Source organism: Enoplosus armatus, chromosome 1 (assembly GCF_043641665.1).
Source record: "Enoplosus armatus isolate fEnoArm2 chromosome 1, fEnoArm2.hap1, whole genome shotgun sequence".
NCBI lineage: Eukaryota > Metazoa > Chordata > Actinopteri > Centrarchiformes > Enoplosidae > Enoplosus > Enoplosus armatus.
Genome location: NC_092180.1, coordinates 18,649,254 through 18,662,743, shown reverse-complemented (window position 1 = coordinate 18,662,743; position 13,490 = coordinate 18,649,254). Strand labels below are relative to the sequence as shown.

The 13,490-nt window shown below is 40.6% G+C and overlaps 1 protein-coding gene across 1 annotated transcript; it reads left to right on the top strand.

The window, feature by feature from the left end:
* On the top strand, window positions 1-7,525 carry xkr5b (XK related 5b). Its single transcript, XM_070911070.1, has 13 exons — window positions 1-109; window positions 1,806-1,895; window positions 2,173-2,278; window positions 2,523-2,689; window positions 3,393-3,526; window positions 3,635-3,713; window positions 3,960-4,129; window positions 4,537-4,648; window positions 4,939-5,106; window positions 5,207-5,397; window positions 5,583-5,648; window positions 5,967-6,150; window positions 6,849-7,525. Exons 1-13 carry the CDS (start codon window positions 1-3, stop codon window positions 7,523-7,525), a joined length of 2,253 nt encoding a protein of 750 aa, XP_070767171.1.
* Window positions 7,526-13,490: the final 5,965 nt, after the last annotated feature.

The window sequence follows — 13,490 nt, the reverse complement described above, 5'->3', positions numbered from 1 at the left end:
ATGAGAGACTACTCGGCGCCTCCGAGCAATGGAGGCGCGTGCATGCCGTGCTGCCAAGTTTGCGTCTTCGCCTTTACCGCATTTCTCATCGTTGCAGAGAGGACGGCACGTGAGTCCTACCTGGGACACACACACACTCACACACATGCGTACACATACAAAACCTGCACACGAATAATAAAACCGAGTGTTGCGTCAATAATTGTGTGTCACTTGGTTGTAATGTGGTTGTATGTGCTCGTGCGCATCCTTGAGGTGTGTTATTTGACTTTTTTGGCCATCGTGTATGGATGTACTGTGTGTGAGGGCTGCAGCGGCTGGAGGAGAGATACTCGCGTGTTATAATGAGACAGAGGGGTTTTATGTCATATGTGGTGTATTTAAACACCTACAATAACCCAACACACAAAGTTGGAGATTTGTTTTCACTTCAGCTGCTGTGTCTTTTTGTGTTGTCATGAATTATGGAGTCAGACCAGAGTCTGCAGTCAGCACTAGTGCGCCTCTTTCCTATTTTTATACGCTGGATGTTATGAAATCCTGTGTGCAGCAAAACTGCAGAATCATGCTGGAGTTTTTCACCTAAACAGCTTCATCATTTCAGCCTCTGTGTGATGTTTCCTGAATAAACACAAAGCGGGGCCATGTTGTCATATTTCAGCGCCCTTTTTTTTGGAGGTGCATGAATGGACGAGGGGATGGGCGTACCCCTGGATGGGGCCTAGTCTGGCCGGACAGCCCGCCTGTTTAGCAGCTAAAACGGTTCAGATTACATGTGTGGAGGGTTGGAGGGAGGGAGGCAGAGCTGCAGAGCTCAGGCCAGAGAGATGTGGAGAGGAGTCTGTCTGCAAGAGAGGGAGGCAGCAGTCAATAAACCTCAGATGGGATGCAGAACAGAGGTCATATGAAGTGTGGGCACTCACAAAATACAAAAAAATTAAAATGCTCTATATGATCTGGCATTTAGCCACTGATCAAACACTTCTATTCTAACCGATAAGAACCCAGACGCATGTCCCCTCAAAGGAAAATTATGGGGAATACACCACAGACCAAGTGGACCACATTGAAGACATTTCTGATGGGGTTTTTTTATACTACCCCTTAATGTCAAAGATCTGTGATGTTACATATACATTACATTGGGCGTTTATGGTAAATTTACTTGTGTTATTATTTTATATTAATTTGTTCAAGAAATATGGTCAAAACAGGTTGACTCTATACAGGACACATTATTAAAGCATTAGAATCGTTAAATGAGTTTTAACTTACCTTTAGTATCAAAATACAGGCTTTTTGAAATTAGTTGCTTCCTTCACTTGTGTTTACATGTCACACCACCATTTTGAAAAGGTCCCGACCCATGACCACCACACTAGGATGTTTCGTATATGTCGCTTAGGGACTTAATGAGTTAAGATCAAGCACAAAGCTGTATAAGGAAGATTCTGGGGCCTTTGAAGTGTATGTTACACTGGTGTCTCCATGGGTTCTTATGGGTTAAGCACAATAACAAAAGCAGTATCATACAAGTGTCATACAGCCTGTTGTTTATACTCCTGGTTCAAAGTGTAAATAACAATGAGTCACAATATTAAGAGACAACTATTATCTGATCTTACAGATGTTGTATTGTAGTGATTTTGTGCATGTGATTTATGAGGCTGATCTGTAAGGTGAAGTGTATCCAAATATGTATTGGTATATGTATTGTAGCAATCCAGTCTCTTCTGTAGATTTAAGCATTTCTTTGTGTTTATGGACTGAGTATAGACACTGTTTCCACCCCCCTCTTTCCCCAGTGATCTACTGCTTTGTGTACTATCTGTGGGTGGGTCACAACTACTGCTATGCCCATCTTGCTGGCTTCACTGCACTCTTTCTGCTGCCAGGTGAGATAACAACAACAACAACAACAACAACAACATATCAATCTATGTTTACAACATAAATATTTAATTGGGGATCCCAATTACAGAGACAGATAGAATACCGATAGAGAGATGTTAGATTCTGCTTATGTTAGTGTCATTGAGGGCAAATCACAGTAGAAGGAACAGACCAGACAGCATTGCATGATGATGGAAGGTTAGTTAGATAGATAAATAGATAGATAAATATATTTTATAGATATTTTATTAATATTTTGTTTCATCCTTTGTTTCTCAGGTTGGGGTCCTCAGTGGCTCAGCTATCTGTGGTACCTGTCGGATGGACGCATCCGCAGGAAGTCTCTCACCTGGACACACATACTGCACCTGGGTATCTTTAAAAGGTATGCCGACTTAATATGTGTGTGTGTGTGTGTGTGTGTGTGTATGAACAATAATGCCAGTTCTAACAACAAGGACGGTTTACAGTAAAAGTCTGACAAACTGAACATTTGTTTGTTTGACGATGTATGATGATGATGATGATGATGATGATGATAATGATGTACATGGTGACATTTCCTTTTTCTCTCTCTATCAATCCGTCTCAAACTTTGTCTCCCCTTCATCCGTCTATGGCCTTCTCAGGCTGTTGGAGTGCATGGGTCTGCCGGATGAGGATGTGTATGGTGAGATCATGCAACAGGCTGATGCATCGGCCTTACGTCTGTTTGAGGCCTTGGTGGTCACCCTCCCTCAGACGCTGCTGCAGACCTATGTGCTCATCTGTACTGATATAGGAGTCAAATCTCCAGGTAAAGAAAGACTGAACTTTAATGTAGAAATTATGTGTGAAATATGATAATATCTGAAATACCAAGTATCATTTGTTCGCAAATGAGCCAGATATTTCCCTCAAAAGTTGGTAGACACCAAAAATAGACGTAAAAGTCGAGTGAATGTTGGACTTATTCAAATCATTGGCTACTGTGACTGCTTGACCTCTATATAAGCAACTTTGCTATCGAGTTCGCCATGTCAACTTAAAAGGTGGTGATATGTCAATGTTGTGTTCACAACACACCCCAGATTAGTATTTGTTTGAAGTGGTATCTGCTGAATTATACCCATATTCAGATGTTTTTTTAATATGTTCATAACTGGTACTGTATGGCCATCTGAAAGGGTAAAATATGACTCAGATATTCCCATCACGATGATTAAAGTTACAAGGACTGGAATTGGAGCGGTTATCCACTTCATCGCTTCCTGCATAACAAGTACTCCACACAGGATTTAATATACATTAAGGCGTTGTTGGACAATGTACTAATGGGAGAGCTGGCTCCTATAATGGTCTGTACTGTCTCACTGCAGAACAACTCAAGACTTCAACTGTGCAAGTATCTTTTACCATGCCATGATGTTTTGACATGGTGTTGTGGCTTCAGCATAGGCAGATAAGGTATTCACATTTATTTCCCTCTCTGCCTCCTTCCTCCCCTGTCTCCCCTCTAGCCTCAGTGTGTTTTGCGGTGTGTTTGTTATCTCTCGCCTGGGCCTTGGTCCTCTATGCCAGAGCCTGTTCACTGATTAGACCAGGACACCTGCAAATGACCCCTGCTGCCATTCTCTGTCGACTGCTGTGGAGGGTGGGCATATTTAAACAACCTACCAACAACCAATATGTATAACTTACACCCTCAATATAACAGTGGCAATATGATGTTTCGAGACAGTGACATTTTCTCTGTCCGCAGGTCAGTATGTTGGGATCTCGCTTTGCTGTTCTCATGCTCTTCACACGTATCTTCAAACAATGGATCCTGGGAGTCATTGGTATGTCTGGATGCCAAGGCTTCGTCTCAAAGCTCATATTTATTGAATCTGACAAACAGTCCATTTTATGCTGGATGAGGACATGAGGGTTTTTCACCCGAAAACATTTAACTATTTGGTGAGGACCCCCTGTCATGGTCCACCTCCTCTACTGTCAGGTTTACAGTGAACAATTATGTCTCAATTAGTGTTTTTATGCGTGTATTAATGCTTGAATATTTAACTGGTTGTGTGTGTGTGTGTCAGGTGTTCACTGGTTGGGTGCAACTTTCTGGATGGTGTCTCAGCAGACTGACATCATACGTTCAACTAGTCGATGGAGACTCTTCAACCTCGTTCTGGGAGCCATTCACATCTTCCTTTTCCTCAATGTGAAGTACGGTCAATCCAGATGCCGCATGGCTGGTTTCTACCTGGTATGTGTGTGTGTGTGTGTGTGTGTGTGTGTGTGTTTGTAGTCAGTTCATAACTGCGTGCCAGAGGTTTTGGGCAGGGCCATTGACAAAAACAGAAACACAGATACACAACATTTGCAACACTAAAAAGAAAAAGTTAGGGAAAAGATAAACTGTCTACTGATAATCCCAGGTTCAGGGGGTCTCACCCCATGCCAAAAATGTGTACCTGTGATATTGTAATGTGCTTTGGACAAATGGCATATCTGAGATGCTAATAATGCAACAGTTGAATCAATGTAATCTCTAAGACAACAGTTAGATATACAGTAAGCTTAATAAGAAACAACAAGACTGTGAGACAAATATTGATTTAAAATGTGGGAAACGGTAACCATCTTCCTCTGTTTCTGTTCATTCTTCTTCAGGCCATGTTCTTGGAGAACGCTTTTCTTCTTCTGGCCTCCTCGTGGTTGTTTAGCATGGTGTCTTGGGACACTGTGGGAATCCCAGCTGCAGTGTTCTGTAGCTTCCTCATTGGTGAGACACACAGCCACATACTGTATAACACGACTAAGAGTCTACAGCCATGCTAACGGCTCTGTCAGGCTGCACTTAGGCAAACCTGTGCATAGAGCTAAATGCTAATATGGGCATGCTAACATGCCGATGTTAAGCAGGTAAAATGTTTACCATGTTCATCATCTTAGTTTAGCATGCTAACAGTTGCTAATTAGCATTAGCCTTCTTTTCTTTTGAGATCTATAAACTTTTACCCACACTTGCACGCCTCCATTTCAAGTCCTCCCTGTTTCTCTCTATCTCTCCAGGAGTGATAGCATTGGTGCTGTACTATCGTTTCCTCCACCCTAAGTCCTTTGAGATTTTCCAGAGTATTCGCCACAGGGGGATAGGTGGATCCTGCATGGAGCGTGGATCTACACTGTCACTAGAGGAGAAAGTTACACCCACTTTCCATCGGCATGCAACACTGTCAGGTCTGTGAAAGATCTATCTATCTATCTATCTATCTATCTATCTATCTGTCTATCTATCTATGTATCTATCTATCTAATGACTGGTTGTTAATCTAATCAGGAGGTGGGACCCTCATGGATCTCCCTATCCAGTGGGAGGGCTGGAAACATCACCACTGGCTGCTGATTCGCTTGGCCCTGAAGACAGGGGATGTAACTAAGATCTGGTCAATGTATGGCGAGGGGGGACTGGCCGGACTGATGGGTCTGTCTGAAGAAGTTCACTCCCCTGATGAACGTCTTATGCCTCGGGTTTGTCGTGTTCCTGTTGTTGAATGTCCTGCTTAGAAGAGCTATTGGTTTTAGTAGTGAGACTTCCTGCAACTTGATCTGATTTTTAAAAAGTAAACTGTCCTTCCTAGCATGCAGCCTAAGTGTGTTGTCTTTTAGATCACGTAAAAGGGTTTCTTATTCGTATTTTTCTTGTGATTTGTCAGATTCCACCTGTTCAACCGCAGGTTCTTCAGATCTCACAACCAGCTCCTCTACCAGCTCCCCCACAGGTGACCCAGGCTCCACGGGCAAGCTCTTTGTTTAATTTATCCCTCACTTAACCCATAATTTAAACTAAGAATGCAGTAAATTTGTACTTAAGGCTACTATGTGTTTTTTGCCACAGACTCATTTTCAAAAGTTGCTATCATAATCACATAAAAAATCTATACAGGGGCTTTAAGATTCTTGTTGCAACCCATGTGGGCGTGAGAACAAATGTCAGTAGGCTCAGCCACCAGGTTGGCTACTAAAAAGTCATACCTGTACAGAATACTTTCAGTTTGTGTGTCTGCAGTCTGAGGCTTAGCTGTCTGTCTTGTCCACAGGTGAGAGAAGTGGTCGAGCCACCGAAGCCAGCTCCCACCAGTGCAGTAGCCAGACCAGTGAGAAAAGCTCCTCCCACAACAATCCATGATATAAGAAGGTTTCCAGAGATCATCCCGGTCCAGGAGGTCATTCCTGAAGAGACCGCAGAAGAAGAGTCCAGCGCTCCACCATCAGAGGAAAAAGGTTGGATAAACACTGAACTCTGAAACATACTATCAGTGACCACATACATATAAACAGAAGGCTTCTTCAATTTTTCTTGAATGATTCTCAAACTCTCATAGTAAAAATAATCATGTTCAAAGTGCCCATGACATGAATGGATCCATCCGGTTTGTCCTCAAATGCTGACTGTAGTATTGCAGACCAGCAAACAGCATTTATTATGACCTGAGTCACCCAACATCTCCCACTTTTGGGAGTGGGAAATGTTGGTGTTCTGCTTCATTCACTGTACACCTTTGACATGGCTTTGTTTTAATATCCAGACAGCTCAGCAGTCTGCAGTGCTCAGACCTTCTTTCCTGGTATCTATGATCACACTGTCTGCAAGATCTCACTTTAAACCTGAAGTAATTGATTTCTTTGGCCACTTGGGGGCAGCGGAAACAAGCTTTGAAGACAACATTGACGTAGCATTACTTTCTAAAGTTGATATGGAGTTGTTCTCAAACAGTTGTCTGTTTACACATTCAGCTGTCACAGAGCAACAGCAAACAAAGTATTTTATGTCCTGACCTTTTTATTTTTTAATGTTATAATACAAATCCTTTGCCATCATTGCAAAAGTGCCTCAGTAGTCGCACCTCAAGTATCCCTGTAGGAGATGTGCACCGTTTTAACACTTTACCTTTTGATTCAATGTGATCTCATTTCCAAAGGTGATGAGGAGTTTCAGAGTGCTGCTTACGGCTCGCCAACTATTTCATCTCCAAGGCAACCAGGAAGCCTCCGCCACATTGACAGCAATGCTGCAACCCTGACCGAAGCCTCGTCCTCCCCAGGTTCTCTGGACATCAAGACGCCGGGCTGGTCACCTGAGCGACGCTCCCCTCTCCTGATTGGTTCCCCAGAGAAAAAATCAGCGATCCCTGGAGAGTCCAGCACCACCCTGTACTTCAGCGCGGATGCACAGTCTCCTTCCAGTGGGAGCTACCTTGGCTGGGGCTCCGAGTTGTCGCCCATCTCCACCTACAGAAGTCCCTACAGGATCAGGGAAGCTCGCTTTGTCACATCCACTCCACGACTGGAGCCTCGAGCTGGGGCTGAAAGTCCAGGCTTGGCCCCCGTCATTGTCATCCCTGCCACTCCTGGTACAACACCAGGTGCCACCCCAGGTGGAACCCCTAGTGCTTCGACTCCTGTTGCTTCAACACCTGCTGCTTCAACACCTGCAGCTTCAACATCTGCTGCTTCAACTCCTGGTGCTGCTACTCCTGGTGCTTCAACTCCTGGTGCTTCAACTCCTGGTACTCCAATCATTCCACTCACTCCAGTCATCTCCCACGCTCGCAAACAGATGGTCCAGTTTGTGGACAGTAGAGAGAGGGCAGTGTAAGGAGGATGGGGGTGACGGGGAAGGGAACAACTGGGTGGGAATGATATCTTTTTCAGTTTCACCAGTTAAGGATATACATGAATTCATGCATTAACTAACTTGGGGAAGGCTTGGTGGAGAATTAGGGGGGCTTTTCAGTTCATTCCAATCAGTTGGGGAGGGATATACAGTGTAAATGATTATGTTTTTCCCATGCAGATACAAGGGTTACGTTTGCAGAAAATTGGGATACATGGGTAGCACAGCGGCAAAACACTTTCCAACCATTGCAATTCTTTATAGTGGTACCTCTGGTCTTGCTGTGTGTTCCAAATAACACATTTATCAGTGTTTATTGGTGAGAGGTCAGTGATGAAGGTCCTTGTTGCTGTACTAGCAACTCCTGGTTGGTTGGAGCGCCTGCAAGGAGGAGGGTGTGATGGTTTGAACCTCCTCTCACAGTGAAGCTTCTGTTGGCAGGTGAAAGGGAAGCATCTAGCAAATTCATGTGCATCACGTGAAGCACGTGGCTGTCTGCTTCCTGCCGAGGCCACCAGAGGAGACAGCAGTGACAAACACAGCTGTACAAGGGAATCAGCCATTCCAAATATGGATTGTGGGATTGAAAAACAGATAAAAATTCACAGGTGCTAATGAATGTGGGGAATCATTCATTTAGATAAACCCTTACACTTAATCATTAGAAACTAACCACAGGATACCTAATGTAGTTAAGTCTCTGGCTCATTCAGGCAGTGCAGTCAGCTGAGGTTACCCCTGGAGCAATTATTAAAGTAATCATGATTATTATGACGACATTTGAAATCACAAAGCATAAACAATCATGTGAATATTAGTTATTTAAATGGTAGTAGGTTCTCAATGAAGAAGAACTTTCTAAACGAACCAGGTAACTAAACTAGTTTACAATAACCAAACATGCTGTCAGCTCGGCTGCTGAGCTGAATCTCCTGTAATGCCACTCGCCAATGCCAGTCTCTCTTTTTTTTTAATTGGTGAGATTAATCTGATGCAAAGAAATCAGTGATCTGTTGTGAAATATATAAGTAATGCGTACTTAATGCAAAGCCAACTATACCTTCAAAGTCATTGATGCTATTATGCTTGCAAATGCATATTGTTACAAAACCTTTAGATGATGTTGAACATCCTGTCCAGTTTTCAGGAAGCTACTCATTCATCCAGTCAGTCAGTTACTTACTGTGTGTACAGTTCAGTACATGGTTGGTGTTTACACACATTACTGACATACATCTGTAAAATAGTCAAATATGTTAATTGATGTCTTTATTTTCACGAAACCATCAGATAGGCAAATGACAAAAAAAAGCGAACGTTTGAGGGAGAAATACTTAATAAATTATATGCTATGGTTTCCTTTGCTAAGTGTAAATGCAATAATAGTCAGTCAGCACTTTACCGCAGAAAATGTACAGCTGAAGTTAATTGTTGATGATATTCTGTAGACTATACCACGATTACAACATGTGATTTTATCAAAGGGAAATTAAGTGTGTCAGCCGATGTTTCTCTTATTACATGCATTTAATTTAATTTCTCTGATATTTTTTAATTTGTTGATGGCTGGTTTTTGTCTATTTTAGTGATCAGATATTTGATATCAAAACGTATAATTTATATGTTTGTTTATGAAACGCTTCACATCTCTAAATTAATACATGAATAAACAAGAAGTCTCCAGAGTTTAGACAATTTCCCCATACACAAAAAAAAACATTCTCAAGGTTTGGCCCTTTCAAAAAAAATCAACAACAACAAGGGACAAAATGAAACTAATCATTAAAATAATTGTAGTGACAAAGAGAATATACAGTGCAACAGACAGACATCATCAGTGAGTGTGTGTTCTTGACTCAAAAGAGAAAAGAAGAGGAAGCTTTAATGAACACCTCTGACAATCACTATTTGTTTTTGTTTTTAATTGATAAAGAAGGGAAGTGTATGACTGACGGTAAGATATAATGTTTAATACATGAAAATGATCCTCAGTGGCAGCAGCTGTCAGTTCTATGTGCTGCTAACGTGAGTTGTGCCCCAAATTCTTATGGTTCCAAAGTGCTTTAAACCTTTGATTTTTAATTTGGCATTCTACTTCACTTCCTAATTATTGATTGGTAAAAAGTTTTACTGTGTATTAGCATTTAGCATTGTTTTGGATTGTTGGCATCCATTTACTCACGTTGGTTTTATGAGGAGCACACAGCGAGCGATTTGTTGTCAGTGAAGCTTAAAGGCACATGTAGAAACTGTGTACCCACCTTGTGAAGAAAAATGTACTCGTGAAATACAATGTCATCAAAGATGACTCTGTACTTGTGCAAAAGTTATGCCTGAAATCAGCTGCTTTTTTAAAATTGTCAATATCAAGACCTACTTTCCTTCTGGTAGAGGAAAATGTAGCCGTTCAGTTTTGTTTGAAATAAGAAACAGATGTAGACAATCCATCGCAGTAAACATAAAGCCCAAAACTGGTTTAGTAAGAATGTATTTGTTCTTCAATGACGTCCCTGTAGAGTGTTTTCATGATGCACACGTCACATTACACCCCACTGAAATAAATGGACACGTCCAGCTGAGCACAGTGAATCACAAACCTTATTAGCTAGGACACCACTTACTTTAAAGTTTAAAAATGCAACACTTAAACTAGTTAGCTAATGACAGCATTTGTTGAATGACTGGGGGAATCTAATAGTCTTAAATGAATAGCTATAACTCTGAATTACTTCGGTATTCTCCTGTAAAGCCCACTTCTCACATTTATGTGTCATCCTTCGGGCTATCCATTAGTTGAACCTCCTACCTCAGTAAAGAATTTCCATCTGACAAAACTGATTTTATTATCTTATATTTGTCACAGTGATAAAATGTTATTTCTCTCTGTATGACTGAAGACACTTTGTTTAACAGCAAAACACATTTTGGATAATGTAGCTACCAGAAGGAGGGAAACTAGGTAACAGGGCAAAGGTTTCAGAATAGAAATGTTGCATTAAGGTAAATCCTGGAAATAATGTGCTGCTATGAGATTCAAGCTTGGTCAATGCCAGTATTATGTTGTGAGTATTATTTATTTCAATATGTGAAATCAGATTGTAATCATAAAATATGGTACATATGGTAATATCAGTCTTCCATGTATATTTGTCTTCTATTTTTCTTCAACTATGCTAAATTATTTTACTTTCTTTCTTTCTTTCTAAACAAATATGATATCTGATATCTGTAATGAGCCAAATGGTAATAACTGAGCTAAATGGTTGTGCTGCTCGTGTTTGGTGATAAAACATGGGCAGCACTTTGAGAATATTCATTGGGGTTTATGGAACAAAATGCTTTTTATCAAACTGTCTATCAATGTACCGCAGCCTGCTGATAGATAAAGGAGTCACTGCATGTTATTCGTTCATACAGGCGTCCAGAGAATTGTATCTATTGCTTGAGACAAAGAAAGCACTGTAACTACACACACACACACACACACTCGCACACACTACAGTAGTAAACACACATGCTAGGATATATGTGTACGCAAGAGCAATAAGCCAGCTAATTAAATATATCTTAGAGCACTGATTAAAAAATATTTACGCACACGCTTTAGACGATGCCTTGGCTTGATCATCATGAACCATCGCTTTGCCTTGTAGAGAGACAGCTTCAGCTTGTCTCGTGTGTGTGTGTTGCTTTATATTAGAACAATATGCTTTGCTTTGTGTACCTGATGTGTAGGATAACCTTTGCTTGTGATTCTAATTTGACTCATTTTTGTATTTTTTAAATGTTCTTTTATATTTGGTCACATTTACTGTCATGAAGTGTGTGGAGAGCCACAGTGTTTCAAGGTGTGAAGTTTCTCGTGTGATGTTTGTTGAGAGGCAGAGTTTAGTTTTCGTTGGCAGACTGGAATTAGTTTGCTGTTTGAGTGCGACATCACTTAGTCACCGGACGCCCTCCATGTATCAACAAGCATCACCTCATCTCTGCAGGATTTCCACAGAGCAGCTGTGGTTGGTGGTAGTGAGTCATTAACTGTGCTATTGGTGTGACAAAATAAAGTCATTAATCATGACCAAGGCTCAGAGTGCTGATGATGTTTTGAAATAATGAGGGTGTCTTGAACTTGATTTTGACAAGAGGGTCTGTCCTCAAGAGAGGGCATCAAGATCAAGTAATAAAGCTGAAAATCACCTGAAGGTTCTTGTTATTTTAGTTTATATTGTGTTTTATTTAATTCAATTCAATATGACTTTCCCTACAAATGAAATTGTATGCAGCAGCTCACCACAAAGGTCAACAAATACACCTACAATAAACAGGAGAAGAAAGGAAGCTGGTAATACATACATTAATAAATAAATATAAATATGCCCAAAAAGTAATGACATGAAGTAATTAAGTTGCACAAAAGCATAAAAAAGACTTATAAAGAATGGAGAAGTGAACCTTTTGTGGCCCTGGAGATGGACCTACAGATGCCTGCATTGCATCATCATTGTAATAAAACATTAATTAATATACTTGAGTACTAATTGAAGGTGGCTGGTCTAACCACCCGAGCCTCAGACTGTTGCTACTAAGGATTTCTTTTTATTCAACTTAAACAAGTTAAATAATAGTTTAATTGGATTGAAAGAAGAATGTGAGTTTGGTTAAATAAGAGTGTTTCTGGTCACTTACACTGTACTTTAAAAGGATCTTCTCTTGTGCAACTTGCTTGGTAAAACATTGATTAAAGTTGGCGTGCTGTGCTTACAGTATTTTTCTCATCTCATCATTTTGAAAGTCAGATGACAGACTGATAAAAGGAAGAGAAAGCAGCGAGACGATCAGCATGTTCTCTGTGGTCAGTGATCCACAGCACAATACAGTATGAGAGACTAAAAAACTTGTTGTCACCATCAGTTTCAAATCACAACTTACTGCTCAAAAGAATAAAATTAGAAATAAAAGTCACAGATGGTCAAAAATGGTCAAATACATACACAAACATTCATTACTAAAAAAGGTCCTCAGCATCCTTTTAACAGAATAAGTACATCAACATCTATCTAGTTACACCAGACTATCAGGGTATACTGTATATTTGACTGATATAAGGTTTTAATAAGTAAAAATATCATTAGAAATGCTCTGTTTGGAGTGACCATTATCATTTCTCATTGGAAAGTCAAAGGGCTCAGTTCTCCTAGTGATCTGATACAAAATAATTGCCAATACCAAATCTGATCCGACATTTCTTTTACTCACATTTTTGTTTAAAAAATTCCTACAAAACACAGCAAAACACAAAAAGAAAAAAAAAAAAAACACCTCATAAAAAAAACACCTCATAATCCATCCATCAAAATTGCACACAAATGTTAATTCTTATATATTTTTCTGCTAATAGGCTACTCCCCTGCTTTTACAATTATATTTTATTTTTACACTTTTGATTGCAGCACTTTTTAATTGTTGCTGTGGCACCGTGGCAGTGCCACCTTTCCTGATAATAACAAGAGAATACTCAATAATACAGAGCGACAAAACAGCTATGATAATGATGATAATAATAAACAGAGTTTAAAAATGATAATAGAGATAAGAAAACGTAAAAATAGATCAACAGATCAATAAATCTCATAGATTGTATTTGAGAGAAAAGGGTAAAGTGGTGACAGTTGGGTGCGTTTCAGCACCACCTCGCGGTCAGATTGAAGTAGTGCAGATCTACAGCGCCCCGTTGAACCGAACTCTGTCGTCGTAAAGTGTTTTTGCCGGTTGGATCCAGATGCAGATGATTGTTTGTCTGTAAGGAAACACCATCGATCTTACAAACCCAGACACCCACGGTCCCTGAACGGGTGGTTGACTTTTGGTGCCGGTATCGTGATCACATGAGCCACGTTCATGTGACCGGTTCACGTGGTTCCAGGAATAAATAACAGGGGCGGACCGTTTC